Below are 26,836 nucleotides of genomic sequence, written 5' to 3'. Positions count from 1 at the left end.
TTTGATATCATACTATGTGACATATATAGAGCTGAATTAATTGAATATTTAATCATCTATATATATATTATATATGTGTGTAGAGTGAAGGATTATTTGAATTATTTGAAGGATTAAAGTAACGTGTTATGGCAGGAAAGTTAAATCTGGTATATTCATTTTAATGTCACCTTATATATATTCATGTGTGTTAAATTTGAAGGGACAAAGTATATTTTCCCTCCCCAATATATTGAGGTGAAGTCTTTGTGTTTAGAGAGGGATGCAAGCAGGGGACATCCTAATTTGGGGATAGCTCCAAGACTCTGGAATGTTTCCCTCATAAAAGAAGAGTGTGCGTTACACATGCTTGGGGCAAATGTGTGTGTTTTCATTGCAGTATATATATGTGCTGCATGATTACTGTTCAACTATACCTCCGTTTTTATTCTTTCATGTGTGGGTACTAAATGGCTACAAACATTGTGGAGAAATTAGCTTAAACATGTTTTATTACTCTATATGAAATGGAAGCAGCTTTTATGATAGGGACGAGAGAGCATTTTCAGCATGTCAATTATCAGGGAAATCTACTTGTTTTCAATAGATATGTGTGGTTAATTACTTTGTATTAATAATAACAGTATGTGTAAAGGAAGCTGGAAATATACAATGTGAAACCTTTTATTTGAAGTAAAGATGTGAACGATAGCTCAAACAAATGGAAAGGCGGTAGGACAAATGAGTGTGTTCTCTATATTAGGCCTGTGTGAAGTTTGACTATTTGAAAAGCATCTCTAATACTGCTTAAGAGCACAGGTAATGTGTTCCTCGTTATTATTGATATGAAAGTGATTTACATGTATTACGTATAGTTAGCCAACTATAACAACTATATCTTAAAACATACTTTTAACTTGTGTGTGGTAACCTGAGGCGGGAAGATGGACACAGGGACAAAGGGCCATAAAGGAGATGTGTGTGTGCTGGCTGCAAGATGTGAAATAAGATAAGGAAACTTGTTGTTTAGAGCAGGTTCGTACCAGACACCAAAAGGTGTCTGGTCTTCGTCAAACTGAAAGAGACTTTTTGTTTCCGGGTTTCTTCTGCTGTGTCGCACTGATTGGGTGCGACAGGCCATGTGTTGGTCTCTCCCAATAAAATGACCTCTGGGGGAAAGCACGCACACACCTCCTCCTCCTGTGTTTTAGTATGAAAGCCTGTGTTTTCCTTTGGTTCGCGCTCTTGTTTTTGACCGGCCGTTCCTGAGACCTGTCTCACACGTGGTAGAACCTGAGCCCGGAGTACTCTGCAGAGTTCTTCGTGATTCCTTTGTATTTGTATTGTTACCTTGTATCATTAAAACAAGATTATTGTTTCACTTGCATTCTGGTGTTTCTTAATCCCTTCCTTTTTATGAATTTACCCAGCTTATCAAACGACACGCGGAGACGAGGTTGGTTTTAAACATCCTCCAAATCTCCAACAAGAGGCAATAATGATTAACCTTTTTTAGCAATAAATGTCACTTGATTGACAGACAACTAGGATTAAGATTGATGAATGTTTAGTGGTAAAGATTATATAAGTTTTAATTTCCCCATCCCTTTAGTCTATGTTATCTGCACGAGTCAAATCTGTTGAATTAAGGTCTAAAGCTAACTTTATTCTCCTCTCAACTCACCTCTCTGAGTGTGCCCTGGTGCTCCGTCTCCAAGCAAGCCATTTCATCCTTTGGATCTGGAGAGTCCGCCTGCAGAGAGAGGAATGGGTATTTAACTCCTCCAACTGCGGCTTTTCCCGTTTCATTTACCCCTATAGTGACGTGCCTCCTGCCTGACTTTAGTGATGCCATGTAAAGGTGTGTCTAAAGGTATTTTTATTAAAAACATCTTCCAACCAAGACATGAACATGTTTTAAGCACAATTGGTATTATTGAGTTGGCGATGTGCTTCTGAAGTGCAGTGAAGTGTAAACTGTTATTTATTTGTTCTGAGAGTCGTAACCCTGAAACCCCTGAACCCTGACCTCCTGCTGTGCCTGCAGCTCCTCCAGTCGTCTCCTCAGCTCTGCGTTCTCTTGCTCGGCTCCGAGCAGCATCAGCGTCGAGGCCTCGCCAACCTCCACGCTCAGCGGCCTCTGATCTGAGACTGAGGGAGAAAGAAGAAAAAATAAATCAGGAAAGAGAGTTAGAAAGAGAAATGCAGGAAAATGGATATAGGAAGAGATTAACTCAGTTAATATTGATCGATAACCTGTGAGCCAGTGTTACCTCAACATATTTTCTCTTATCAGTTAATTCAAATGTCTTAAATGACAAGGTGTGTAGAGGAAAGTGCTCTGACCAATCAGCTCGCTCAGCTCCTCGTCAGAGTCCAGTTCCGATTGGAGGAAACGTTGGTGTAGCAGAGCTGGATCACTAGCTCCGCTGCTGCTGTGCCTCAGGTTGGCCTCGAGGCTCATGTTCATCTCCAGCAGTTCATCAACTCGCTGCCTCTCGGTGTCTCGCTCCTACACAGACAGATATACACACATACACTTTCATTCATCATGAAGTGCTACTAGTATGCCATAACAGTATGTGCACAAACTCAGATCCAGATCTTAGGATAGATTTGCGTTTCATCACATATTAAACACACACATGCATATGCACACAAACAGAAAATAAGATACATATTTAGACATATATGTAAACAAATACTCAAACATTTAATCACACCCACCGCTTCCACATCTATGATTTTCTGACGCAGCAGAAGATTGTCCCTCTCCAGCTCCCTTAGCGAGGAGCAGCGAGCCCGTGCGTCTGCCAGCTGTTCCTCCAGAAGAACTTTGGTCTCCTGCAGCGCCGCACACAGCTGCTGCTGCTCCTGCAGGGGGCGCCGTGCACGAAGAGACGGGAATCAGAAAACAGAATATATTCAGTATTCATACTATATTCAGAGCTTAGACAGATGATATTAAGAGCAAACATTTGCCAAGACAATCACATCGTTTGTCCTCTTCAGTGGCATGTAAGGACAATTTGGGTCTAATAATATCATGGCTAGCAGTTATAATACGTAGTGCAAACTGAGTTTAGGAAAGAATTATAACACAGCTGTAACAAATTCAGACGGGGCAAGAAAAACAAGCAATTACACGATCAGGCTGGTTGTAAACATGGCGATAGTTAAGCCAATTTTTCTAAAAAACTTAAACTTTAAACACAAAAAGTGAGCACACCCAAAATGCTAGTAATGAGCTAACTGATTTTCTCCTCGAGGCTTCCTTCTATTGACATCCTCACAGTCTTAGATCTTTGCAATTTACAAGTACAATTTTGTTTTTACAGGGAGGAATAGTGGCTATGATGATGATGATTTGCATATAACTATGCAAATAAAATGAAAATACTCTAAGTGTTTGGCTGGCTTTTTCTTTTAACACCTCGCCATGTCAACATCCAACATTAGCTCCGCTGGTTTCAACAACCACACAAGAGTTCACTGTGAAAATTAATTATAAACCAAAATGCGAGAAAAACATCATGCCGCCAGCTAATGTGGGTTGTCACAGAGATGCAGTATAAAGCCAGAATAAATAAAAAAAGACTGAGAAGGTGACAGTGAGGACACTGTGAGGTGTTTTACAAGGATATGAGCACATTTTCTGCCTCAAACAGTTATACTACCTCAGAATAAATGTCATTTGGGTGTAAAAGCTCCAATGACTGAGGACGTACTCCTGCTCTTTGTCAATGAAGCAGCCCCGGGCTTTACATCCTCACGACACCACACAATATAATCTCATACGCTGTCTTTGAGATTCAAAGTTTTTCATACCCACTGATTGAAATGCTCAGGGCTGTGAGAGGGAATATATGGCTTTTAAGATAAAGTGATACTTTACTTTACTTAAATTATAATCTTACCAAGAGAAAGAGAAGATCTTCTTGACCTTCACTGGTAATGTTCATAAGAGGTCTTCACTTGCGAGAAGTGTGGGTGTTTGTGTGTATACATGTATAAATGCATTGTATGTTTGACTGTATTTGTGTATGTGAGATTGAAATATCCAACTTAATGCCAAAACAATTTGAATGTATTTCATGGTTTCAATGCTGCCATGCTGCTTGTTTTTCTTTCTGCTGTGAATGACTGATTTAGAAGAATGTGTAGTGCATGAGTAGTCTGTGTTTGTGAAAATGTGTGTACCTTCAGCTGAGTGCGTGTGAGCTCCAGGCTGCGCAATCTGTGTTTACAGCTCTGAAGCTCAGTCTGGAGCTGCTCGGCCCGTGCAGCTCGCTCCCGGGCGCAGTCCAGCTCATCCCGCAGTGCACGCATGCCCCTCACCTCTCCCTGCAGAGAACGGTTCTGCTCTCACACACACACACACACACACACACACACACACACACACACACACACACACACACACACACACACACACACACACACACACACACACACACACACACACACACACACACACACACACACACACACACACACACACACACACACACACACACACACACACACACACACACACACACACAAACATGCAAGCACGTAGACGCACACACACACGCACCAAACCAGTGGGGATGAGGTTGAAGAAGGTTGTGAACAGAATCTGGGCTGTGCAGTACAGCAAATGTTGACAAAGTCTAATGCAGGAAGAAGGAAGATATGTGGGTTTCTTTGACTGGGTGTGCTGCATGAGAATGATATGTCCTTATAAGGGTGTTAGGGAAAAATATTTTTGCTGCCTCCTTTTCTCCAAAATGTTTGTTTAAGGTGAACATTAGGACTAGGTTTGGATACAAATTAGAATTCAAATTCATTAAATCAATTCAATTGTATTCATATAGCCGAATACAACAAATTGCACATCTTTGACAGGGGGCTTTAGTGTGTGTACAGCGTTCAAGGACAAATACCTCAAAGATGCCCCACAATAAACGAGGAAGAAATGTAAGAAACCTCAAGCACAGCAACAGAGGAGGATTCTCCGAGAAAATAAAGTCATGCAATGCTTGTTGTGTGTACATTTGAAAAGAATGTACAATCCAAAATGACAAGATTTTATAATGTGAACATATATTTAAAAAAAAGATGGATTCCTGGATGATGATGTCCAAAATCTTGCAAGATAGTGGAACATTTTCAAGTACACATTTTCAAGAAGACATTTCCCATATTTAGTGGTAGCTGCAAATAATGCCAACACATCTTGTGATTAAAAAATAAATCCCATTTTGGGATGAATAAAGTATATCTCATCTATTCTAATCTAATTTGGGATCGTGGTTTAATTAATACAACCAATAAAAACATATAAGGAAATGATTTGGGGAAGTCCTCTTGTTACCCGAGGATAACTTTACTGTTGTTTTTTACTGGACAGTATACACTGTCAAGTTCAGCTGGGAGAGAAAAACTAACCACAATGCTATTCTGGATACAAATGAAGCTCAGCGTAAGTTCAACCAGGAAGACCTTCTTTCCTCATTCATTCACTATTTCCCTGTTACTACTCTCTCTCCTCTCAATAAGTGATCGGGGGCGTCACTTCCGCTTAACCAATCCCTTCGCTCTATTCTCACAATCCTATCCTAGCGCTCCGCTAAACCTTTTAAATCTGCTCTCCCCTCTGACAGCTGTCATTTCAGGTGAATTGGCACAACCCTCCTCCAACCCTTCTTTCACCTCCTGTCCCTCTGAATCCAGGGTCAAGCCAAGCCACTCCCCTTCAGACCGAACCCAACTATCCTTCAGACCGAACCCAACTATCCATTCACCACCACCAGTGTCTAGACCCCGGGGGGTTTCATCGGATCGGTTCTCCCCTCCCGAATGATACAACTGCACAAAGGGGCTTAATCGCCAAAACTCCATTACATTCATTCGTGTATTCCTGGCATTAAATATGTATTCTTACATCAAAACCGTCTCTCCAATTGAATTGTAGATGGCTGCTGTGTGTGTGGTCTGTGGTCTGTGTGTGTGGTCCTAAGAGGAATCCACTCATTGGCTATTAAAAGCCTCCTGTGTTTCGTGCTGTTGGCTGAACCATACTGTATTGTTTGCTCTTTCGCAAAGTCATTGTGTGTATCCAAAGCAAGAAGAATAACTAAATCAGAACAGCAGGTTTCAGTTTCCACCAGGCTGTGTTTACCTCTTTCTGAAGTTTCATGAGCTGTTCCTCCATGGTTTGAATCTCCATGTTGTAATCCAATATCTGATCACCTTTATCTTCCCTAAAAAATAATTTAAACAAACCATCAAAATGCAATTACAACATTTTTAAAAACTGTATTTTGCAGATTACTTTTTTCCGTGTTACATTGGTTTATTAAATAAAAAAAGGGATTAGAGGGGATGATGTATCCGAGAAATACAAGGAATGTATTTGCAGACATTTTAATCGGCCCACAGTGACCTTTGTGATTTAGTAAAAGCAGTGAGTACCTGATTTTTCCTGAAACGTTGCTTAGAAACAACATATTTTTGTGTGACAAAATCATTTGCACATTTTTCCTGTGACCTTTATTCTAACTTTAATAAAGGTTATCTTGAGTTATTTTAATCATGCACACACAAACACACTCACTGACACACACACTCACAGTAGTTGTTTAAGACGCCGAAGTTTGGCCTTGCTGTCTGCCAGCTGGAGCACCAGACCTTGGGGTGGCTCCTCGCTGCGACCACCCAGGGGCGCCATGGTCGAGTCAGACTGGACCTCCCGCTCCCGACACAGCTCTGCCATCCTCTGGGAGAGGGGATAAAATAAAGATTTAGAGAGAAAATGAGACATGCGAGATCAAATATGGGAGAATTACAGCAACTAAGAAGAGATTATAAAAGGGAATTAACAAGTGTTGAATATTCAAAATGTGTTCGATAATGAGAAATAATGTCTGTTCATTTTGTACTGATTGTACGTACAGTGTGATTACCGTGTTTATACACCTCTTGGGTTTTAAACAATTTATTCTATAAAATGAGTTTTAAATGATTTTCTTTTTCGCTTCTGTTTCATTTGGTAACAATACTAAAATGAATGTTTCATCAGGGCTTATTGGAGTCAGTGGAAATGATTGGATCGAAATGTAATATCTTAAGATTCTCTGATCTCATATTGAGATCAATTTGATTAGTAATCAGTTCATACAAACAGAGACCACAAAGATATTTGTATTTCTGCATTAAAATTATTCTCATGTTTTGTGAGTTTGATTCCTACAGTTTGCTCCCCTGAGATACCATATTTCTTCCCTTTTTTGCCAACAGGCAGAATTACAGAAACTGTGGGTGGTAAATAATTGCTTCAATCTGAATAAGAGCTCTGAGCAGCAAAGGAAACAAAATAATGATCATATATGTGAAGCAATAAGGCCCTGATGAAACAATCTACTTAACTATTCAAGCTCCCTGTTTTATTTTATTACATCATCATGAGTATGTACTCATATGGATAGGTACGTGTGTGTGGGTGTGTAGATGTGTGTATACATGGTTATATCTAGTTATATACAGTTAGCTTAGCGTGACACATAATTGAAAACTGCATGCAGAAACTGCTAGCCTGGATCTGTTCAATGGTTTGAAACAATCTGACTACCAGCCCATTTAAAAGCTAGTTTTAAAACATGTTTTTAGAGGACGTTATGTGCCAAGAAACAGTTTAAGTTGCTAGTATGCTGATTTTGTTACCGTTGGACAGAGCCTACTCTTATTCCCAGAATGTAAGCTAATCTAACTGGCTGCCGGCTGTAGCTTTATATTTACAGAAGAGACAAAATGTGGGATTTCTAGCTCATCAAGAAATAGAAGAAGCACATTCTCAAAAATGTCAGATTTATTTGTTATATGTGTGTATTTATACCTCCAGGTGTGTGTCTCTTTGTGCCAGCAGGCTTTGGATTTGTTTGGCCATGGAGCTGAACACCAGCTGTAAATCTGCACCTTCAAACTCCACCAGCTCCTCCCACCTCAGCGGCAGCACCATGCGAGGATCCTGAGTCACCTGCAGCAAGGACAGTTGCTCAGGTCACATGATAAGATCAATATGCGTCTGGGGAATCTTACATTAAAATGACAGATCTGGGGACAAACAATCCAGGCAGCATGAATATCTATGTGAATACCAAGCAAAGAGAGAAAAAAAACAATTCTCACATTTCTCTGGGAATGTGTCTGCTAGGGAAGCGTGTCCAAAAATGCCTGACTAATGCATGCAACACTAATGATTATGTAGACTCGTTCGAAATGTCCCCGGGTGGAAGGCATATGAACAGCAAGTAGGGGGTGCATGCATCCACACAGGAAGAGCACCTCTCACTTCTGTGATTTATGAGGCCAAGAAACCTGGCACAAAAGAGCTGGTGGGCAACATGCTGTTACTGTAATTCAGACCCGCTGTTATTCAACATGCTGTTTTTGTAATGCCGGCAATAATTCACAGGGGATATTTTAAAAAAAATACAATTTGGCAATCAGGACATATTGGAGAGGACAGCGGAGAATCACATAAAAAGATAAAAGAGAGAGGATGATTTGACCGAGGTAGAGGTGGAGAGGTGAACACGAGGGGTGGAGGATCCATCCAACGGTGGCAGCAAGGGGTACCCAGAGGTCCTTTAAAAGGCTGCCAGCAGAATAACAAGCAGCTCATTTTCACACTTACTGAAGCGCCAGGAGAAGGTATAATAGTTTCTCTCTCTCTGCCCGGAGGCCAGACAGAGAAGAAATTCTTTGCCAAATCATATTTCTGAAAGAAAATCCTCTTAGCAGTGTCTCCTCTGGATAATATGTCCACATACTGACGGTCAGTCACTGAATGTGTGTCATATTCCCGGGGCTGCTTGATTTGATACATTTTTTGCACTTCAACGTACCTGCTGGATACAGCTGGCAATGGCTGCCTGCGTCTCAATGTCTAGAGACTGGATCTGCTGGATGAACGTCTCCTTCTCCTCACACTGCAAACAAACAGGAAGGAAATTAAATTAGGGGTGGGTGTGTGTGTTAGATAAAAACACTGGGTATCTGTAAAATACACTATCCACCATATAATCTAGAGTCATTTGAAGATGTATTGATTGACTGAAATGTATTCTGAAACTATTTTGATAATTGTTCAAATCCAAAAAGTCAAAGTAAACCTTTTTGTCAATCATCTGTTTGTGAGAAACAGACAGGGAGATCGAAATGTTGTTTTTCACAAATCCCGAGGAGTAGAAATAAAAATACATGAAGAAAATATGTACAGTAGTGCAAATGACTGTCCATAATTTATTCACTTTGTTAATAATATAAATATATTTGTGCTCTTACTCTGTAATAATGTGCTACTTTCAGCTGTTTTATATCACTCATTTAATGTTTGATTGGTAAATAACTGGGGCTCCGGTACTGCTGCTTGCAGCTTTTTGGAGAATCAGTCATCCAAACAACTTCACCCTCGATTCTGCGCTTCTTTGAGTTCTTAGCAATACACCGTTTGTGAAGTCGATCACATGAAGTGATGTTCAGAAATCCGATGATAGACATACAGGCAGTGAGTCCTGCCTTTTTAGTTTGATTGTAAACTGACTTTGGGTTTTTGGTCATAAGAAACAACAACAAAACGTACTTTTAAGATTGAATAATAAAAAAAAGCGGTATTTTCATTTTTTATTATATATATATATATTTTATTTTTTTTACAATTACATGTACTTTTAGAAACATAGTATGAGAATTATAATGTTTTCTCTTAACTTGTACAAAATACAAGTATCACAATTATCACAATTTGTATTCTTTAAAACAAATACTTTGTCCATTACAATAAATTGAAACACACTATCAAAGGAATTATCCTGTCATGTATTGTGTTGGTTGAGTAGAAAACTGGACCAGAAGATCTGGGGATCGCCTCAGTCATTAGGATTCATTAGGGGATTCATGGGGACCAAAGGTAATCCATCCAATAATTATTTCACTCGTCAAAGGGATCAAAAGACAGAAAGACCTTTGTAAAAAACTGAACATTTAGTACAAACTACTGGCTGTCCGTGGTTTCATTGTGGTGACATTATCGACCTTGGGAAAGCATGATGGTCATGTGAGTGTGTGGTCACCTGCACAGCACAGCCCAGTAAGAGCAGCAGCAGTCGCCTCAGCTCCTCCACGGCTGCCTCTGAGGACACGGAAATAAGTGTCATCATCATCATTATCACCATCATCTCTGCATCCCACCACCACCCTCCCTATCATTATCACCTTAATGTGTTTCGCAGATAGCAGAGATATGGACTCGTATAAAAAGTATAATTACTTTCTTGCTGCTGAGAGACATGAGACTGATAGGATCATTTTATCGTGTACCTGTTAGGGGGTCCTGCCCCAGAATGGCGACGTTTGGGAGAGGCATCAGTATCAACTGCTGCAGGTCTTCCTGAACAACAGAATAAATGCGTTACGCAAGTGTTTTTACCTTAAGTGACCAGCTGGCCCGTCCTGTCTGTCTACCCACAGCGAGGCTTGATAAACAACAGAAACATTTCCACCAGCTTCCTGCAGTTTGTGGTGTAAACAAAGAGCTGATATCTGATAGGATTAACTTTTAATTCACACTTCCCCACAACGAGTCATTGTACAAATCAGGATTATATATTTCAGTGTAGCTCACTCAAAGTATTCACTTGATGTAATAGCAAGATTGTTATTCTTGCAACGCAATCAACAAACCCCTGACATGTTCTCTATGTCTTGTGGTTAAAGGATATGCATAATATGGGTGATGTGACACCACTGCCGGCACGGCATACTAACAATGTATAGAGTCACGAGTAATCGTCATGCACAACCCAGCAACAAACCACAGATTTCTACAGAAAACAAAAACCTACTGGAACCTGACAAGAATATAATCATGACTTTTTTGTTGGCTGATTTTGGCTTGTCAAACATGAATCAGTACTTGTCTGTTTGCTGACAGGTCACAAGGAATAGCATTATATAAAAGATGAATGTATTATTAAATGTGTTTGTCCAACAGAGAATTTTTTTGCCAGCACTAAAGTGTCCAGCTCAGAATATATTTGGGTCACAATAATTCAATTTACTACTCTTTTTCCTCCACAACAATTGTTTATGGTCCTGAATAATAAACCTCATTCCCAGTCACTGAATGCTTTCTCTTTCTGCTATTGATTTTTACGGAGATTGTGTTTTTTATGGTTTCACCTGTCGGCTTTAATATAATTTATTTGATATAGTTATGTTTTGACTCATTTTATTTCTGGCAACATCGCTAATTAAATAAGAACTCATTATTTTCCATTCAAGTGCAATTATTAGTAATATGAAACTCCAATCTACCAAGATGTTTGTAATGAGCTCCAATTTATAATACCTGCCTGCTCAGACTGTACCATGTTGAGTAGAGAGGGAGTTTTTTCATGACAAATAGTCACCTTTAAGTACCCCAAGTGAGTCATTGTCTGTTGTGTTGGTACAATTATAATTAATATTCTTCACTTGTTTTCACCAGCTTAGGTTTGTCTGTAGCTTCCTGGTTGAAAGTAATGGGGAGAAACTTTATACGATTTCTACCGTAATTGTTTTTCTAGTGCTCTTTTCAAAATTGAATGTGTCTTTTTTTCATTTTTGTAAAGGTTTCTTTTTTAATCAACCTCTGCTTTTGATATTTAAACAGTTTGTTACAGTCCCCTAGACACTGTCTCATCTCTCCTGTGGGTTAGTGTTCAATACAGAAACAACATTTCAATCTCCTAAAGTCATTAAAATTCCCAAATCCCCTCAAGTGAAAAGTCATACGATCTCTTGAAAATTCCTGTTTTTACTGTCCTGAGCTAGCAAGCATTTATAATGTGTTGTAGAGTAAATGGGAGATTCAGGACAAGCAGGAAGTCCGCCAACACTGTGGTCAGCGTGTTTCATCGAGTTGTATTTCCTGCTTAAAGATCTTGGACAAATCCCCTGGCAGATTCTAAATGACGTTTAGTCCAGCTGGATGGCAGACGGCTCAGACTTCCCCTGTCCAGAAACCTGGCTATTCTGGCAGCAAAATCAAGTATTTGTCATGTGGACCTGCGGTGAGTTGCTCCTCCTCCTACTGTACATAACCTTATAACGCAACACCATAATAGCTCATCATGAGGATGACTTCGCAAATAGAATTTCAGTCAATTAATCTGCCTGATACTTTATGACTTTACTAACTTGGTGTTCTGAACAACTTCCCTGTTAATTAAAAATGTTTCTGTCAAAGAACCACACAGTTTAGATGCTTCCTACATGCCGCCAGAGCTTCTCCCTTCATAGTGGCTTTGTATTTGTTTGCAGTCATATTTTTTACTCTTAAATACACTTGGATTAAATCTGCCAGAAAAATAACTACAAAATCTTGTTTACATCTTCCTGCGACGCATCAGTGCGAAATCACCAGAAGCAGGTCACAGTTACAGCTCTCTCTGCTGCTTACTGTAATATATAAAGTGTACAGTGAGAAAGGCCGTGTACAAAGAGCCAGGCACTGCCTTCAGCAACATTGTGTGTGAGGTTGGCATCAGAAGCATGTGCAGCCAACCTGAAGTGTGTGCTCCTTCAGGGTATGCAGAGTATGAGCCACTGCGGCTCTGTGTTGGTCATTGTGCAGCTCATGGTTCATAATGCCAAGCAGACTTCTGCAGGGATTAGCCAGAGTAAGAATTATAGAGAAGCTTGTTGTTGTTGGCGGCATGCTAAGGCTATCGCATCATAAAGCCAAAACACATACATCACCATTTGGTACCAAAATACCCCCTGCTCAAGAAATAGATGAATACTATGGGTAATACATGAATTCCAGGTTAAGTACTTTATATATTGTTCATAATTATATCCCTCTGTGATTGTACCTCTGAAAATAATATAATGTTGCATAAAGAAGTCCTGAAATTTCATCAAGCTGCTGGCTGCAGAGCTGAAGAGAATTAAAGTCCATCTGCAACATTAGATTATCCAAATTCAATCTTTCTATCATAATAATAATAATTCCACTTTATGTTGTTTCGATTGGCACTCGTTTTCGATCCACCCTCAGACGGTTTTGTTTTTCAAAGCTATTTACTTTGCCTTTTTTTACACTTGCAAACCGAATTCCATCTGCTGACTATTTCATGTCAATTCAAACATCATTTGTTGATGTTTAGGAGCCTTCAAAATACCCCAGTGTATTAAGGACACATTTGAATGAAAAAGGTCAATACATTGAAGGCAAGAGACATTAACAATTAAGATTAACAGAAAGATGAAAACGAAGTGTCTCCATTCAGAGGCATACAAAAGGCTGCTCAATGGAATACAATCCAGAGCACATGTGTCAAACTCAAGGCCCGGGGGCCAAATCAGGCCCTTGGTGGATTTAATTTCGGCCCGCAGGATAATTTCTAATTAATATTAGTATTAGATCTGGCCCGCCGGTATATTGCATGCACAACTTCACTCAATCCCGAGGATTTCCTCAGCTCAGAGCCTGACCCCAAACATTGATGAGCTTGCACCCAAGATCAGATGCCAAGTATCTGGCTTGAACTAGCATCACAGAGCAGCAAACTGAGTTTCGATGGGTGTTTCCTTCTGCACTTTCTTTCTTTCTTGCGACAACAAGGCATGTTTGTTTTTTCTTTGAGGGAAATAGTTTTTTTGAAGCTGTTGCTGGCCTGTGGAAAAATGTAATCATAAGAAAAAAAAAGCTGCAGATAGAGCCATAAGAAATGAATGTAACTGATTATTTAATGTTTTACATCCCTGATCTAGAGCAAAAACACAATAGAATATATAAAAAAAAGAATAGAACAAATACATCAGAAACATTGAATAAAACAAGCAGAATGGAGTACAGACACACTGCTTTTAAGAGACACTTAAGTACAGATAAACGTCTGTATATATTTGTATATGCTGTGAACGTGCTCTGCCTTCACACATGTATCATCTCCACAAACAGCTCACTATCTTTGGTATTATATATTAGAGATTCAGCTGAGGTCAAAGCAAAGAAAATGAGGTCCTGCAAGGATGCAGACTGTTGCTGTGGCTAACACTCAACAAACTCACACACACAAAAGCGCTCAAACAAGCACACACAAGCACACACAAGCACACACAAGCACACTTAAACACGTACACAGAAAATTCAAGTTAAAGGAAGGCAGCGAGAGGTAAAACCACGAGGATGTGGAACTAAACTTCCACAGCAACAGAGGAAACTATTCTGAGTGCTCCAGGTGAAAGTCTAGTGTTGATATGAGCTACCCAATTATCGCCAGTCTTTTGCTGCTCTGAGCTTTCAAGGGACATTAGTAATTCACTGAGAATTAAGAAGTGAAACCTTGTAGACCCGTGTTCTTATGTTGTGTGACAAGCCGGGCTGCGCATGTTCAGTCCACCTGATGAGCGCATGGGGAGGTTTTTTTGTTTTGCTGAGAAAAGGAATCATCCTCCAGGGAAAGAAATGTGTCATTTCCCCCATGGCCACAGGCGCCTAAAACACACGTTATGAAATGCGAGATACTTATGTTTTATATTTATTCACTTTCCTTCCTCAACCCCCTCACAACTGCAGCTAAAAATGTAAGCTCGCCACTCTTCCACTTTTTCCTCACCCTGTTTGCCTGATAATAAGCAGGGACATGTCTGCTGAGAAATGTTCAGTGTTTCATCTTTTTTTTGTGCAAATGCTTTATCACCACGTGCATACACTTCAATCTTTCTACAATATCCTCAAGCGAAACATTCACGTGCTAAGACTGATAGTTGAGCTTCATCTTGTCCTCTTGTTTTTAGTACCTTACAGCAAGACAACTGCTTCCCCAGCCCTCCTGCATCACCCTCTCTCCCTCGCCCATTTGGTCTGGCCCCGAGTTATGTTTTAGCAGGATACTTTTTCATACAAGACTTTTCTATTTATAATGAGCTGAGTCATTCCAGTCTATCCAAAAAAGTCCTTACACCAGTGTTTTTAAGTTGAAAATGCTAGAGAAAGTCAATAGGGCAATTAAATACTTTTTTTTAAATACATATCAGATGTGTCTTAATCAAGGACCGGATAATTTCCAAATTATCGAGTCTGTGCCTCAGGTTTGCCTCAGTATCACCTCTCTGTGTGACGACTTGCTTCACTGCTGAGATAATAATGAGAGCTTTTCACAAGGTATAAAAATATCCAATTAGGCTTTTTGAAGGTTTTGCTCACACAGAAATGTAAGTCTGGGTCTCTGTTAGACTGAACGTTGAGCGGCCCGACCAAGCAAGGAGGCAGAGGCAAAACGTCCCAAATACAACCCGGTGTGGGCATTTATTAAAATCATGTTCACATAGTTGACAGCCTCAATCCTGCTGTTCTCCCTGAACACATCCTCCAGCCACAAGGATCTCACACCACATTACAAACAGGAAACACAGAGCCTAAATACCCACAGACTAATCAACCAACAAGACACAGGTGAGGGGGGAGGAGACAACACAGGGCACACCTGTGCACACAATCAGCAGCAACATGGGGAAGTGATATGTCAACTTTACATAGTGGTAACTTCTACAAATAATGCAACTTAACGTCATGATTAATACACCCTCAACATATTATTTGCACAATGATTATTCTCAACCGCTGTCATTCTTACACCAGCATAAATACTCTCGGTGCTCTCGCTAACTCCCCTATCTTTTCAGGCGGAGCCGAGGATCCAACCAGCACCTGCCAGACGACATTCCAATCAATACGGTTTAATCAGTTAATAAATACTACCTCAATAATTAGTATAAATTATATAAAATGTGAAAATATGCAATGCCAAACTGTACTGTGCAATCATGCTAATAAATTGCAAACTGTTCACTAAAGTGCTGAGTGACTTTATCTCTGCAAAGGGAAGTTGTTTCATAAAGTGCAACCCACATGTGCAATATTACAAGGCCCGAAGCCGTCAGTCCACAGTGACGAAGATACCTTCGTCACAGACTCCAAGAAGTTGCTTTTACACTGGGTTTTAAATGTACAAAATAAACAATATATCATGTATTAATTGTGAGCTTTAATGGTCCTGGTGGATGGATGTTCTTATCAAGGCTAAATGTGTACCCTGTATCCAGCCTTTGTGCTAAGCCATAAGCGAACTGTTGCAAGAACGCGAATATGCATATTTTGAAAGGAATTACTCAACGGACAATTTAAATTCAAAAGGATAATAATAATAATAATAATAATAATAATAATAATAATAATAATAATAATAATAATAATAATAATAATAATTTAAGGCAAAGGTCCCGGACATTTACTAACATGTAAGATAGCATTGTTTTCAAGCTAATTCATAAAAGCTGTGAGAAATGAGGGATACAAATGGAAAAGTTTAAAATTTGACAAATGGCTAGATTTTTGGATTAGAACACATTCATTTAAAATCTGTCAACTGCACTTAATTTGAGAGACTTTTATAATGATTTCTTGATGTACAATGTGTTCCCTTCTTAAAAAAACATGAGTAGATTGTTTGTCAACTTTGACAGGTGGTCTTTGTTAGCAAATGCTCACAAGCAGACAGAAGTGTTTCTGTCTACCAATGAATAAAAGTGCAATATACAATCTTCCTCTGTTTTTGACTCCAAAACCTCCTGGGTGAAAAGATGTCCTCCTGTTATTGCAGTTGCATGCTTTCTTTTGTTTACCAACTAGTTGCTAACATTGTCTGCCGTTTACTGCTGGGCACGTAGCGTATAATTGGGTTTATCACAAGCTTTTCTGCAGAAAATAGCTGCCTGCTACACCTGGAAATGGGTTGATGAGAGCAGTGAGGGTGAACCAAATGAGTAAAACAGGCTATAAAAACAAAACAATTAGCTAAAAGACATAAAAAATGTCTTTAGTGCTGAGGTGAACTGCAAAGTTGGATGAAAATTCTCGATAGGTTAATCACTGAAATGAAAATAACTAATTTATTAAAAAAGGTTTTAAAACCTCTTACAAAATCTAGCTCATTAATAGAAAAAACAGTTCAAGTGCGTAATTGGACTGAAAGTGCATTAAACATTCAAAGGGTTTCTTCCTTTTGAGAGTGGAAATATTTAACACTCAAAAACTTCACATCTTGTGTTTATTTTATTCACTCCTCTTTTTGCTCCTGATTATTGAATGTAGCACCTTGATCTCACCCTTTCCCCTGTGACCCTCCCCTACCTGGTAGAAGGCTCTGATGTGTCGATTTAAAATAGAAAAGTTCTGGACCCTCAGCATGTGATCTTCTCTGTCGCTGCCGTACAGCCGCTCCACCTTGGGGTTTGGGTCTCTGAGACAAACACAGAAATACACAACAGCGTATTTAGTGGAGCTCGATCAAACAGCCCAGCACAACATCTCTTCAGATGAGAAATCCTCATGCAACGGCACATTTACTGTAAACAGAGTGAATACAATTTTAATGAGCCAGGGAAGCAGGCTGTGAAACTCCACATGCAATTATTTGTTGAAATAACGTAGCTTGGGACAGGCCAAATTAGTCAGCTGTTCGGCAAATACAGATAAAGGTCTTTTATCTGCTGAAAGAGAAAAAGGTTTTATTGAGCTGTAGATAAGGAATTCAGTGGCACTTACTAATAATAGGATGGCATGTATGCAGAACCTCCATTCATGATTAGCCTGACATTTGTGGCAAACATGAATTGGTCCTACTTTTATGGCATCACAGGTTGCAGAACAGTGCATGGTTAGAAAAGATGAATGTAACATCAAATGTTATGCAAGAGCATACAGCTGAGCTAAGAGTCTACAGCTGTGTGTTCTGTGAGCCTGTAATAAGCTAAAGGCCAATGCTAGCATGCTAACAACAACAACAACAACACACTGATGTTTAGAACGTTTGCCATGTTCTTCATCTTAGTTTAGCATGTTTACATTTGCTAGTGAGCAATAAACACAAACCACTGTGCTTTTTTTTTGCAGGTATTTGCTAATAAAACAAATTAAACAAATTTGAATTGAAATGTTGGCATGATAATGGTTCTCCTAAAAATGATAACAATATATCCTGACAGCTATGACTGTGTCTAGAAAGTTCCGTGCCAATCCATCCAGAACATATATTTTAATGTCATGATGGCACCAGATGAAAACCAATGCATCACCAAACTCATAGGACTCATTCTCTGAGGAACATGAATGTGTCTGTGCAACGTTTCATGGCAATCCATCCAATAGTTGTTGAGTTGTCAACATCCCTATTAAAAAGCAAGTGAGATTAGTTATTTCTTATGTTGTTATATAGTTTTCCCGATATTGGATTTGTGTTTAATTGAAAATGTATTTGAGGGCCCATTTCTACATTTTGTAACTAAAAATAAAAACCCTTTTTTTGTTTTTTATCTTTAAGGATATTCGAGAATATGAATATTTTCTGTTTTTCTCTTTATGTTCCACAAATGGCTGAAAATGAACACTTCAGATTATTTTATTTGTATTATCTCAGAACAGTTCAAATGGGGCTTTTATTTGTATTATTGACAGAGAAATATCCTCCAATGTTTATGAAATTAGTTTGCGTCTAGTATGGCTGTAAAGCAATTAAACAAGAAAATCCTATTCAATCTTACATGACCCTCATGATCTCATTGAGGAAAATCCCATTGGTCAGCCTCATGTAACGATCCCGGGCACTCTGAGAACTTGAGTTTACTTCCATGTACTGGCTGTAGAGCGGGACGCCATCCTCCATCTCCACCATCTTCTCAAATAACTGAACCTGGGAAAGACAGAGATGAATTATTATTTCTGTTTGTGTGTAGGCCTATGTGTGTGCGGAGAAAACTATGGTCTGTGGAGTGCTTAGCTGGACAAATACAAGAAAGACAGAGTCAGGAGCAGAGAGAAGGTACAGAGAGAGAGAGAGAGAGAGAGAGAGAGAGAGAGAGAGAGAGAGAGAGAGAGAGAGAGAGAGAGAGAGAGAGATGGGGAGGAATGGGGAGAGATGCAAGCATTTTCAAACCGGAAGCTGCTTGAGTAGCACCTGTCTGGACAGGTGGGATCTGTGCTCTCACACTGGGAAGCACTTCACAGTGACAGCCAGCCAAGCAGAACAGCAGCCAAGGTCTCTCTCTCTCTGCTAAGAAGAGCTGTGCCAATGCAAACTGCAGTATAATGAGGTGTATTCCCACCTGCACCTTCTAAAAACTACACTGTTGGTAAACAAGAGTTACAAGCTGAAGTAGGTTCAGCTGATAAGGTGAGGCAGAGCATCTCGAGACCCTGAGCGCACGACAGGGTAAACAGAGCGGCAGGGTAACATACAGCGGGTGATGCCCTTCCACATATGTGAAGCAGGGTGAAAGCACTCGTGTCAGTGAATGACGGCACAGTGCCCCTGAGCAAAAACTAAACCTCTGCAAGCTGCAGGCATCCTGTCTACCTGACCTCTGACCCCCTATTTGGAGTCTGGCAAAAATAAAGAGAGTATCCCAACAAGGTTCAGCACATTATCACATTATATCCTAAATACTGTTCATTGACCAGAATGTGAAAAACCCTTTGGGCTGATTGGTTTCCCATGTGGAAAGCCCAGCTGGAAATCCAGTCTGTGACAAATGTCCTCTGCTGATTTTTGTGAGTCCGTTTCCTCTTGAATACACAGTAGATAACTTTTTGTTTTATTTTCAAATAAGAAACAGCCCAAGGACACGGAAGTGTCATGGCTTTCGGAGAAAAATAAAAGCTGGTCGTTAAGAGGCAAGGGAAGCTGCCAAAAGGAGAAGTAGGCTGTTTGTTTTGCTGTACACAACAGCCAGAAAGCAGTATCCAGGCTATTTTTCTACAGCTATTCAACTCCTACATTTATATTTATTTGGGTGAATAGAACTGGAGAGCAGAGTGCTTTAAAAGATACAATGTTATAAATATATTGTGACTTGATGTTTTATTGCATTACTGGTCATTGTCAAAGGCGGATTTCTGAACAGTTTCCACACAATCCTCCTGTTTAATTCTCCTCTCACTGCCTCTTGAAATCATGACCTTTTCGATACGCGATAAATGATAAATGACGTACCCATTGCGCCAACGCACTTTCCATGAATTCCTCTATTATCTCCATAATGTTTGAGTCCATTGTTGTGTTTCGAGAGCCGTGAAGTACTACAGAGGATAGCTAATTAAAAAAAAACTATCAACAATGAGTATAAAATTGATGAGAGAGAAATACAATCCATCTTGCGTCAAGTGAAGTAGTTTGACATTTCTGCGGCCCTTCCCCTCCCTCGCTTCTCTTCCTCTATGACTGTGTGACAGTTTCATTGCAAAACCACACCGGAATTTTCAAAACGCACATGTTGCTTTTTTTTTGACGACATCCTTACACGCCCTCCACACACCGATCTATATTTAAATACACAATATAACTAAAGCATACAACAACTACTAACCTGCATTGTGTGCAGATAGATATTTTTTTATTTGGACGCTGTGGAGAGTTGGGCCTATGTCCTGTTGTGCGATTTAAACACCATGACAACAAGCCTTATTATTTATCCAAGAGATAAAACTTGAATGAATGTCATTTCTATGTACACACGGCTTAACTGTTTCTCCTCAATAATTCCGTGCTTTTCAGGTGAAAATGACTTAGGCTTCGAATTACCTTTAAGTTGTCAGAGCTGTAGTGTACGAGTTGCCATGGTCATGTCTACGCAAATACAGATTTCAGCATTGTGCAATAGCGAGCTCTGGTGGTCTGAAATAAAAGTTCCTAATTTTTTTAAATGGTGCATTACATCATTATTTCCATAACAATATCTCTGGGGGGAAGTGTAACCAAGCAGCCCTACTTTTATTTAGGTGCTGCACATCCTGTACAGCGAACACTATTTTAGGAAATTATGTCTTTTTCTGCAGCAAAGTATATGTCATTTTGCAAAGAGTTATTTTAGCTGTGTTGTGATATCTAACCAGGTAGTTTATAGATGTATACCTATCGTGTTTGTGGTATGTGTACACAATAGAAGTTATCTTTTACTTAATTACTGGGAATCTTACATTAGTATGAACTGACTTTGAAAACATGTTTGTGTATTCACTGAATTATTGATTTCTATTTTCCATTTGCAAATGTACTATGCTTTTGATAATCTTAAAAAAAACAGTAGCTAACCTTGTATCTCTCATTTTGCTTCTGGGATATTTATAATATCATAATTAAAGTTATATTTCTGAAAGACATGACCAAGCCTGAAGCCACACTTTCATCCTCACTTCTTAATCTGCTAGTTATGAATAAAACATTCAGAGACCTTACTCTGTGATATGATTTTATTTAAGAAGAATGAGCAAACATTGGATGGCAATGGCAGACCACAATGATTCCTAATTTGCTAATAAAAAGCATTTAAAAACTGTTTTACTTCATAAAATGTCTTCCAACATGTTGTATAAGTGTGTCGTTCCTGTCCCTGTATGACAGTGTGTTCATGTGTGCTACTGTGTGTGCAGATATCGCTTGTGCAGCAGTTCTTGGATTAACCACACCGGGATTATCAGATTGATGAGCTGCCAGAATAGACAAGATGACAGCTTATAGTGCACCACACTCGCTAACGCATATACACACAAACACACTTACACACACTTAATCCGACTCTCCTTGCTGAACTCAGATAACCCATACTCACGGGAATTCACTTTCGGAAGCCGACACAAAGCAGTTAAAAACTTCTACCTTTAATAAATAATTAATGTGCCATTTTAACAGGTTCCTAAGACTTTCATTGCAGTTAAGTAGTTAGCAGTCGAAACTTGTTAGATATATCTGTGAACTCTACATCCACTTAAACTGATTGCATCCTCTTCTAGGTACAACTTAAAGAACTATACATCTCCTGAACAGATTATTCATTGGCTACACATTCATGAGTCCTGCAGAGGAGATGTTCGTTTCTGTGCAGCGCCTGATAAAACTCTTTATGTTGTCTTTTTTTGGCCTTGTTTGAGAGAGTTGCTACTGCTGCAATGGTGGTGTGTAAATCAAGCCTAACGTGTCAAAACCCCACAGGTGTAGTAACCACTATCTTCCAACTCACACATCCAAGAAACCTCAAACACATCCCTTCCTCCTCAGCTCATATTTAAAAACAAAAATCCCATCTAACTGGCGGGAGTTGGGGACGCTTCCTTCTCCGCTTTCTCTAAGTCTGCATCCTCAGATGACCCTTCGGTGGCGATGGGGTCAACCAGCCAAAACTGTAGCATGATGAGAGCTTTGACTTTGAGGTCCTCCATGGTTTCCTTAACACCTTTCTCCAGGAGGAAACCATCACTCTCGCCCTCTGGGTCCTCCAGAGCCATGATTCCTTCCACCGCAGTCTGCAGGTACCGCATGCCCAGAATCACTGACATCTGGAGAGAAAGAAACAATAAAAAAAAATGTAATTTGCCCCCTAATGAAATGGTCAAATGGTTTTATAGTACCACATAAACTGAGGTCCATAGAACATGGTCATTTCAATTTCTGTTTGGCTGCATGATTGCCAGCATGAAGATGATATAGTGTAAACTTGAATCTGTATTAAACAATATTCAAACTTGTTTTAATAATGAATTAGTCTGACCTATTTGGCAGGGAAAAATGGGGTCTTTTAAATTGTTCTCATTTCAAATGTATATTATATTACAGGACTGATAATCCATTAACGTGTTAAGGTTAAATGTTAATGCTAAATCAAGAGTACTCTATCTTGTAAAAAGTGAAACATATGGTCCAACAAGCCTTCCCTACTCACGCTCATACAATACCTTAAACAAAGTTGGTACACATTCCCAAAGCTTTGACAGTAAACACTTCTGTGAACTAACTAAAGCAAAAATAAATATGACGTCCTGTACAACATACTAAGTGTTAGGACATTCTTCTTCTTCCCTCTTTGTTTGATCTCAGGGCCACATGTTTCAAATAAGTTTTAGTTTTGTTCTTGGAAATCATTATCAGACATTATCTACAGCTCAGGTTGAGGCCTCATTAGCGAGGTTGTGTGTAATGATGCAAACCATGTTGTCCTGTTCCAGCCCGAGGCCCTGTTTGTTATTTTAAAGAGAATGCGGCGTCAATACTGTCACATGGCAAAGTACATGTTTGATTAGAAAACAGAAATCAATGTGTCAGTGAGGTCTGTGTGTGTGTGTGTGTGTGTGTGTGTGTGTGTGTGTGTGTGTGTGTGTGTGTGTGTGTGTGTGTGTGTGCGTGCGTGTGTGCGTGCATGCGTGCGTGCGTGCGTGTGTGCGTGTGTGTGTGTGTCTGTCTGTCTGTCTGTCTTTCTGTGTGTGTGTGTGTGTGTGTATGTCTGTCTGTCTGTCTGTCTGTCTGTCTGTCTGTCTGTCTGTGTGTGTGTGTGTATGTGTGTGAGCAAACAGTCGCATCACAGTCCTGTGTCTTGAATACAATGTTCTGTCTCAATTCTTTGAAGAATAAATGAAGTGCATCATCATGTTTCCCACCTGTATCAGGATGACTGACAGCACACCTGGACCGGTTGAGTTCATCAGCTCCATGTAGTAGTCGGTCAGAGCTTGCCTGCAGCCACGGCTGTACAGGTTGAGTTCTTCGGATTGGTACTCGTAGTTGAAGTGGGCGTTGTTGTCCGTCAGGGTGTAGCGCAGGCAGGGGCGAGGGGAGGAGGGGTTACAGCAGCTGAACGGAACGCCATCCAACAGGTAACGGCCGTCCACGTTGCTCCGGATACGACTGAAGACAGAGGAGGGAGGCACAGTGAGGAAACAGATTAGAAAACAACATAAATACGAGAAGACGAATACATGAAGAAAGATAGTTAAAGGCCTGACTTTCAGCTCAATGCACACTTCACATTAGGGAGGAATGAGCAGTGCAGGTGTCATCAAGCCATAACCTTTCTGTTGACTCGTTCCTTTTCACTTACTTCATCTTTGACCAACCTTTCTCCGCCTGCTTCATGGCAAACCTTTTCATCCATTTATGTCATTCTCTTCAAAAGTAAAGGTCAGCTCTATTTTTAATGCACTCTACCTGCACACCATTTTGTTTGTCCCCCATCCCCTCTGTAACAGAATGTTTGACCTTTTGGATGTGAAGTCTACTAATCCTTCATTCATCTAAATGTATTGTTTCTTTCATGATTATCACTCATCCTTCAAGTTTGTTTCTCTTTCATCCTCTTGCCTCCCTGCATCTCATAACTTTCTGCTCCCTGTGATCCACTCACTCCTTGACGTCCTTGGAGGTGAAGTTCAGGTATCTGCTACTGACCCACTGAACTTCAAACCAGTCCTTGAAGTTGTTGTTTCCACAACAGCGAAACTCCATCTGCAGACGATCAATGGTTTCTTTCTGGTAACAACGGCCCGGCACGTCTGTGTCCTTGTAGAAGCGAATGCCATTCCTCAGGCCCACCTGACAGTGGATAGATTGTATAGAGAAAAAAGAGGGAGCTTGTGTCACGCCACTGTATTTCAGACATGCTGTTTTCTTTTCTATACACTTATGATATGTTCAGTCAAATGTGAAACCTACTACTACTACTATTTAAATAATTAATTGACAACCTCCAAAGATTTTAAACCTCATTTTGAGTTGATGGATCAATGCAAGAGTGATCGCTTTTGCATTCACCGTTATACAATATGGTTAATGTTTTCTCAAATATTGATACATTTGGTTTGTAAGATTTTGTTTCCTTTTCTTTTATTATCTACATCTATCTTTTAAATCGTTATCTGCCTTTATTGCTCTCTTTGCATGAATGTGAGAAAACCTTTTTTCTGCAGCTGAAACTCTTTAATCTGTATCTTTCAGCCACAGCAGCTGAGGTTGAAACTAGTTGTGGGACTTTCCAACAAGTGCATACTGACACCCACTCTCCCCATTGACCTGTCCCCCTCCAGTGACCCACCTTCAGGGACTCCTCCAGGCGTCCCTGCAGGGCGAAGCTGAGCGCCACGACAGAGATCAGCAGACAACAGAGCACTGCAGCTACAGCAAACCAACCCAGCAGGAGAACTTTCCAACGAGGGAAGCGGGTTGCATCTAATGAGTCTTGACACACACAACCGGCAACCCAGTTGGTGCCGATGGAGGCCAGGCCCACTATAATGAGGATGTTGGGCACCACGTGGATCTCTGTGTTGTCCATCACCTCAAGAAAGAAGAAAACAGTTGGAGATAATTACATACAAGAGCAGCAGCCAACTGCAGGTCACTTCATTTCCTCCACACACTTTAGCAGATAATAATCCTGCTTTCAATTAGCCTTATCTATTCTGAAAAGATGACCTTGGCACCCAAGAGATTCAATTAGGTGCTGATATACTGGATCGAAGGCTACTATGGCAATATGATGACACATTTTGATTAATTACCCTGGCTACAGCAAAAGTCAAATATAGACGGAGTTTATCATTGGCTGAGCTTTTTGGGGCCTGTCAGCGATAAAGCACCTTTGCCCCATTGTTGTTTTTAAATTACCATTAAATTACTCAGGCCAATACTGACACTATTCAACACAATCAGTATGTAACATCTATCCAGCAATATGTGAGTTACAGATGAAAACTATGTGATTTTGCATGCAGAATACTCTATACACAATCTGTCTAAACGTTATATTAGTCTTACATATATAAAAAGGTTTAAGTTCTTGTGAATCATTCTGTAAGATTCTTTCTGACATTATTGCTCTCATCCAAGCCATGTCGACAATAACTCAATAACATTTGCTGCACAACTAACTGGTTGTGTGTTCATTGCCTGCGGGTTTCCTTTGCAACCTACAGGATGTCAATGCAGGCAACCTATCCAAATCAATTTGGTCAATCTAGCCCGATGACTAACATGTCGAAGACATGACCTTCACCTACGGGTCCGTTAACAGTTAACTAACTTCAATACACATCGAGCGCCATTGACTTTGGGAACAAATCATTTTCATAAGAGCTTTTTAACACCCAACGTGCTCACAACTTAACATGCATGAGTGTGCATGAGTGTCACTGTTTGAATGTTTACACAAGTAGTGTGTGTGCTGCGTGTTTGTATTGTGGATTAAACTCTAGAGCTAAGTTTAAATAAAAGTCACTGATAAGCGGCAGCAAAGCAGACTCAGTAAACAACAAAAAGGTCTGAAAATATAAACATATGTTTGTATAACTTTGAATAAATTCATGCTATAGTTTTTAAACGTGGCTTTCTTGTTTTTAAATTGACATTGGATTATTTGTGTGGATATTAGTATATTGCCCTCTCTACCTCGTCTCTGCGTAGAAGCTCCATCTTAAGATAAACACCCAGACAAAAGATGATGGCCCCCCATATCACCGCCGTCCAGGACAGCAGCCACAGACCCTGGGCCAGATGCACCCGCCGCTGCTGGGTGAACTTTATCTTCAACAGCACCATAGCTCACTAGCATGCAATAATCAACACAAAGACAGGAGAGAAAAGTAGGGAGTTCCTGCAATGATGGTCAAAAGATGAGTATCATACAGAAGAAAACAGCTGCATGAAGAGTCAAATTAAACAGCGGAGGTAGTTTTCTATGATGAAGAAACACAGCGGTCAATGCAGGTCTGTCTTCATTATTTGGTGAGTTATTATAAGGTTGAGCTCATCTTAGTTATTCCTGGATTAGCAGGTAAATCCCTAAAATGGTAAAGGGCACAATCAACCTTGGAAGATAATCCAAAAGTTTTTCTTCGGATGCTGAAATTGTCCCAAAAGATGATATAATCAAAATCAGGTCAACTAAAAACTAAAAAGAAAAGGGATATAATTGTCAAATAATGAAGGATAGAATGAGTTATTCC

The 26,836-nt window shown here is 39.9% G+C and overlaps 2 protein-coding genes across 4 annotated transcripts in view; both read right to left on the bottom strand.

Annotated features, from left to right (window-relative positions):
• The window catches only part of ccdc88b (coiled-coil domain containing 88B), a 53,404-nt gene extending 32,649 nt beyond the window's left edge, over nucleotides 1-20,755 (bottom strand). Inside the window, exons 1-14 of one of the 3 annotated variants that reach the window (XM_079671543.1) lie at nucleotides 20,652-20,755; nucleotides 18,616-18,764; nucleotides 17,207-17,315; nucleotides 10,345-10,414; nucleotides 10,098-10,156; nucleotides 8,871-8,954; nucleotides 7,859-7,999; nucleotides 6,597-6,742; nucleotides 6,146-6,227; nucleotides 4,180-4,338; nucleotides 2,707-2,853; nucleotides 2,326-2,491; nucleotides 2,009-2,130; nucleotides 1,664-1,732 (exon numbers count right to left, since the gene is read on the bottom strand). In XM_079671543.1, coding sequence (XP_079527669.1) covers nucleotides 1,664-1,732; nucleotides 2,009-2,130; nucleotides 2,326-2,491; nucleotides 2,707-2,853; nucleotides 4,180-4,338; nucleotides 6,146-6,227; nucleotides 6,597-6,742; nucleotides 7,859-7,999; nucleotides 8,871-8,954; nucleotides 10,098-10,156; nucleotides 10,345-10,414; nucleotides 17,207-17,315; nucleotides 18,616-18,746 — 1,485 coding nt within the window. In that variant the 5' untranslated portion in view covers nucleotides 18,747-18,764; nucleotides 20,652-20,755. Of the gene's footprint in view, nucleotides 1-1,663; nucleotides 1,733-2,008; nucleotides 2,131-2,325; nucleotides 2,492-2,706; nucleotides 2,854-4,179; nucleotides 4,339-6,145; nucleotides 6,228-6,596; nucleotides 6,743-7,858; nucleotides 8,000-8,870; nucleotides 8,955-10,097; nucleotides 10,157-10,344; nucleotides 10,415-17,206; nucleotides 17,316-18,615; nucleotides 18,765-20,063; nucleotides 20,279-20,436; nucleotides 20,543-20,651 lie in introns of those variants that run through there. The other 2 variants (XM_079671542.1, XM_079671541.1) reach the window with 2 other exon arrangements.
• Nucleotides 20,756-22,150: 1,395 nt separating this feature from the next.
• On the bottom strand, nucleotides 22,151-26,429 carry rom1b (retinal outer segment membrane protein 1b; the record flags this gene model as incomplete). The annotated part of the gene is made up of 5 exons (XM_079671675.1): nucleotides 22,151-22,402; nucleotides 23,498-23,744; nucleotides 24,241-24,428; nucleotides 24,928-25,170; nucleotides 26,280-26,429. The coding sequence occupies 5 exons, from the start codon at nucleotides 26,427-26,429 to the stop codon at nucleotides 22,151-22,153; spliced, it is 1,080 nt and encodes a 359-aa protein (XP_079527801.1).
• Between the last annotated feature and the right edge of the window lie 407 nt (nucleotides 26,430-26,836).

Source organism: Notothenia rossii (assembly GCF_949606895.1).
Source record: "Notothenia rossii genome assembly, chromosome: 3".
Classification (NCBI taxonomy): Eukaryota; Metazoa; Chordata; class Actinopteri; order Perciformes; family Nototheniidae; genus Notothenia; species Notothenia rossii.
This window is presented reverse-complemented; position numbering and strand designations above follow the sequence as displayed.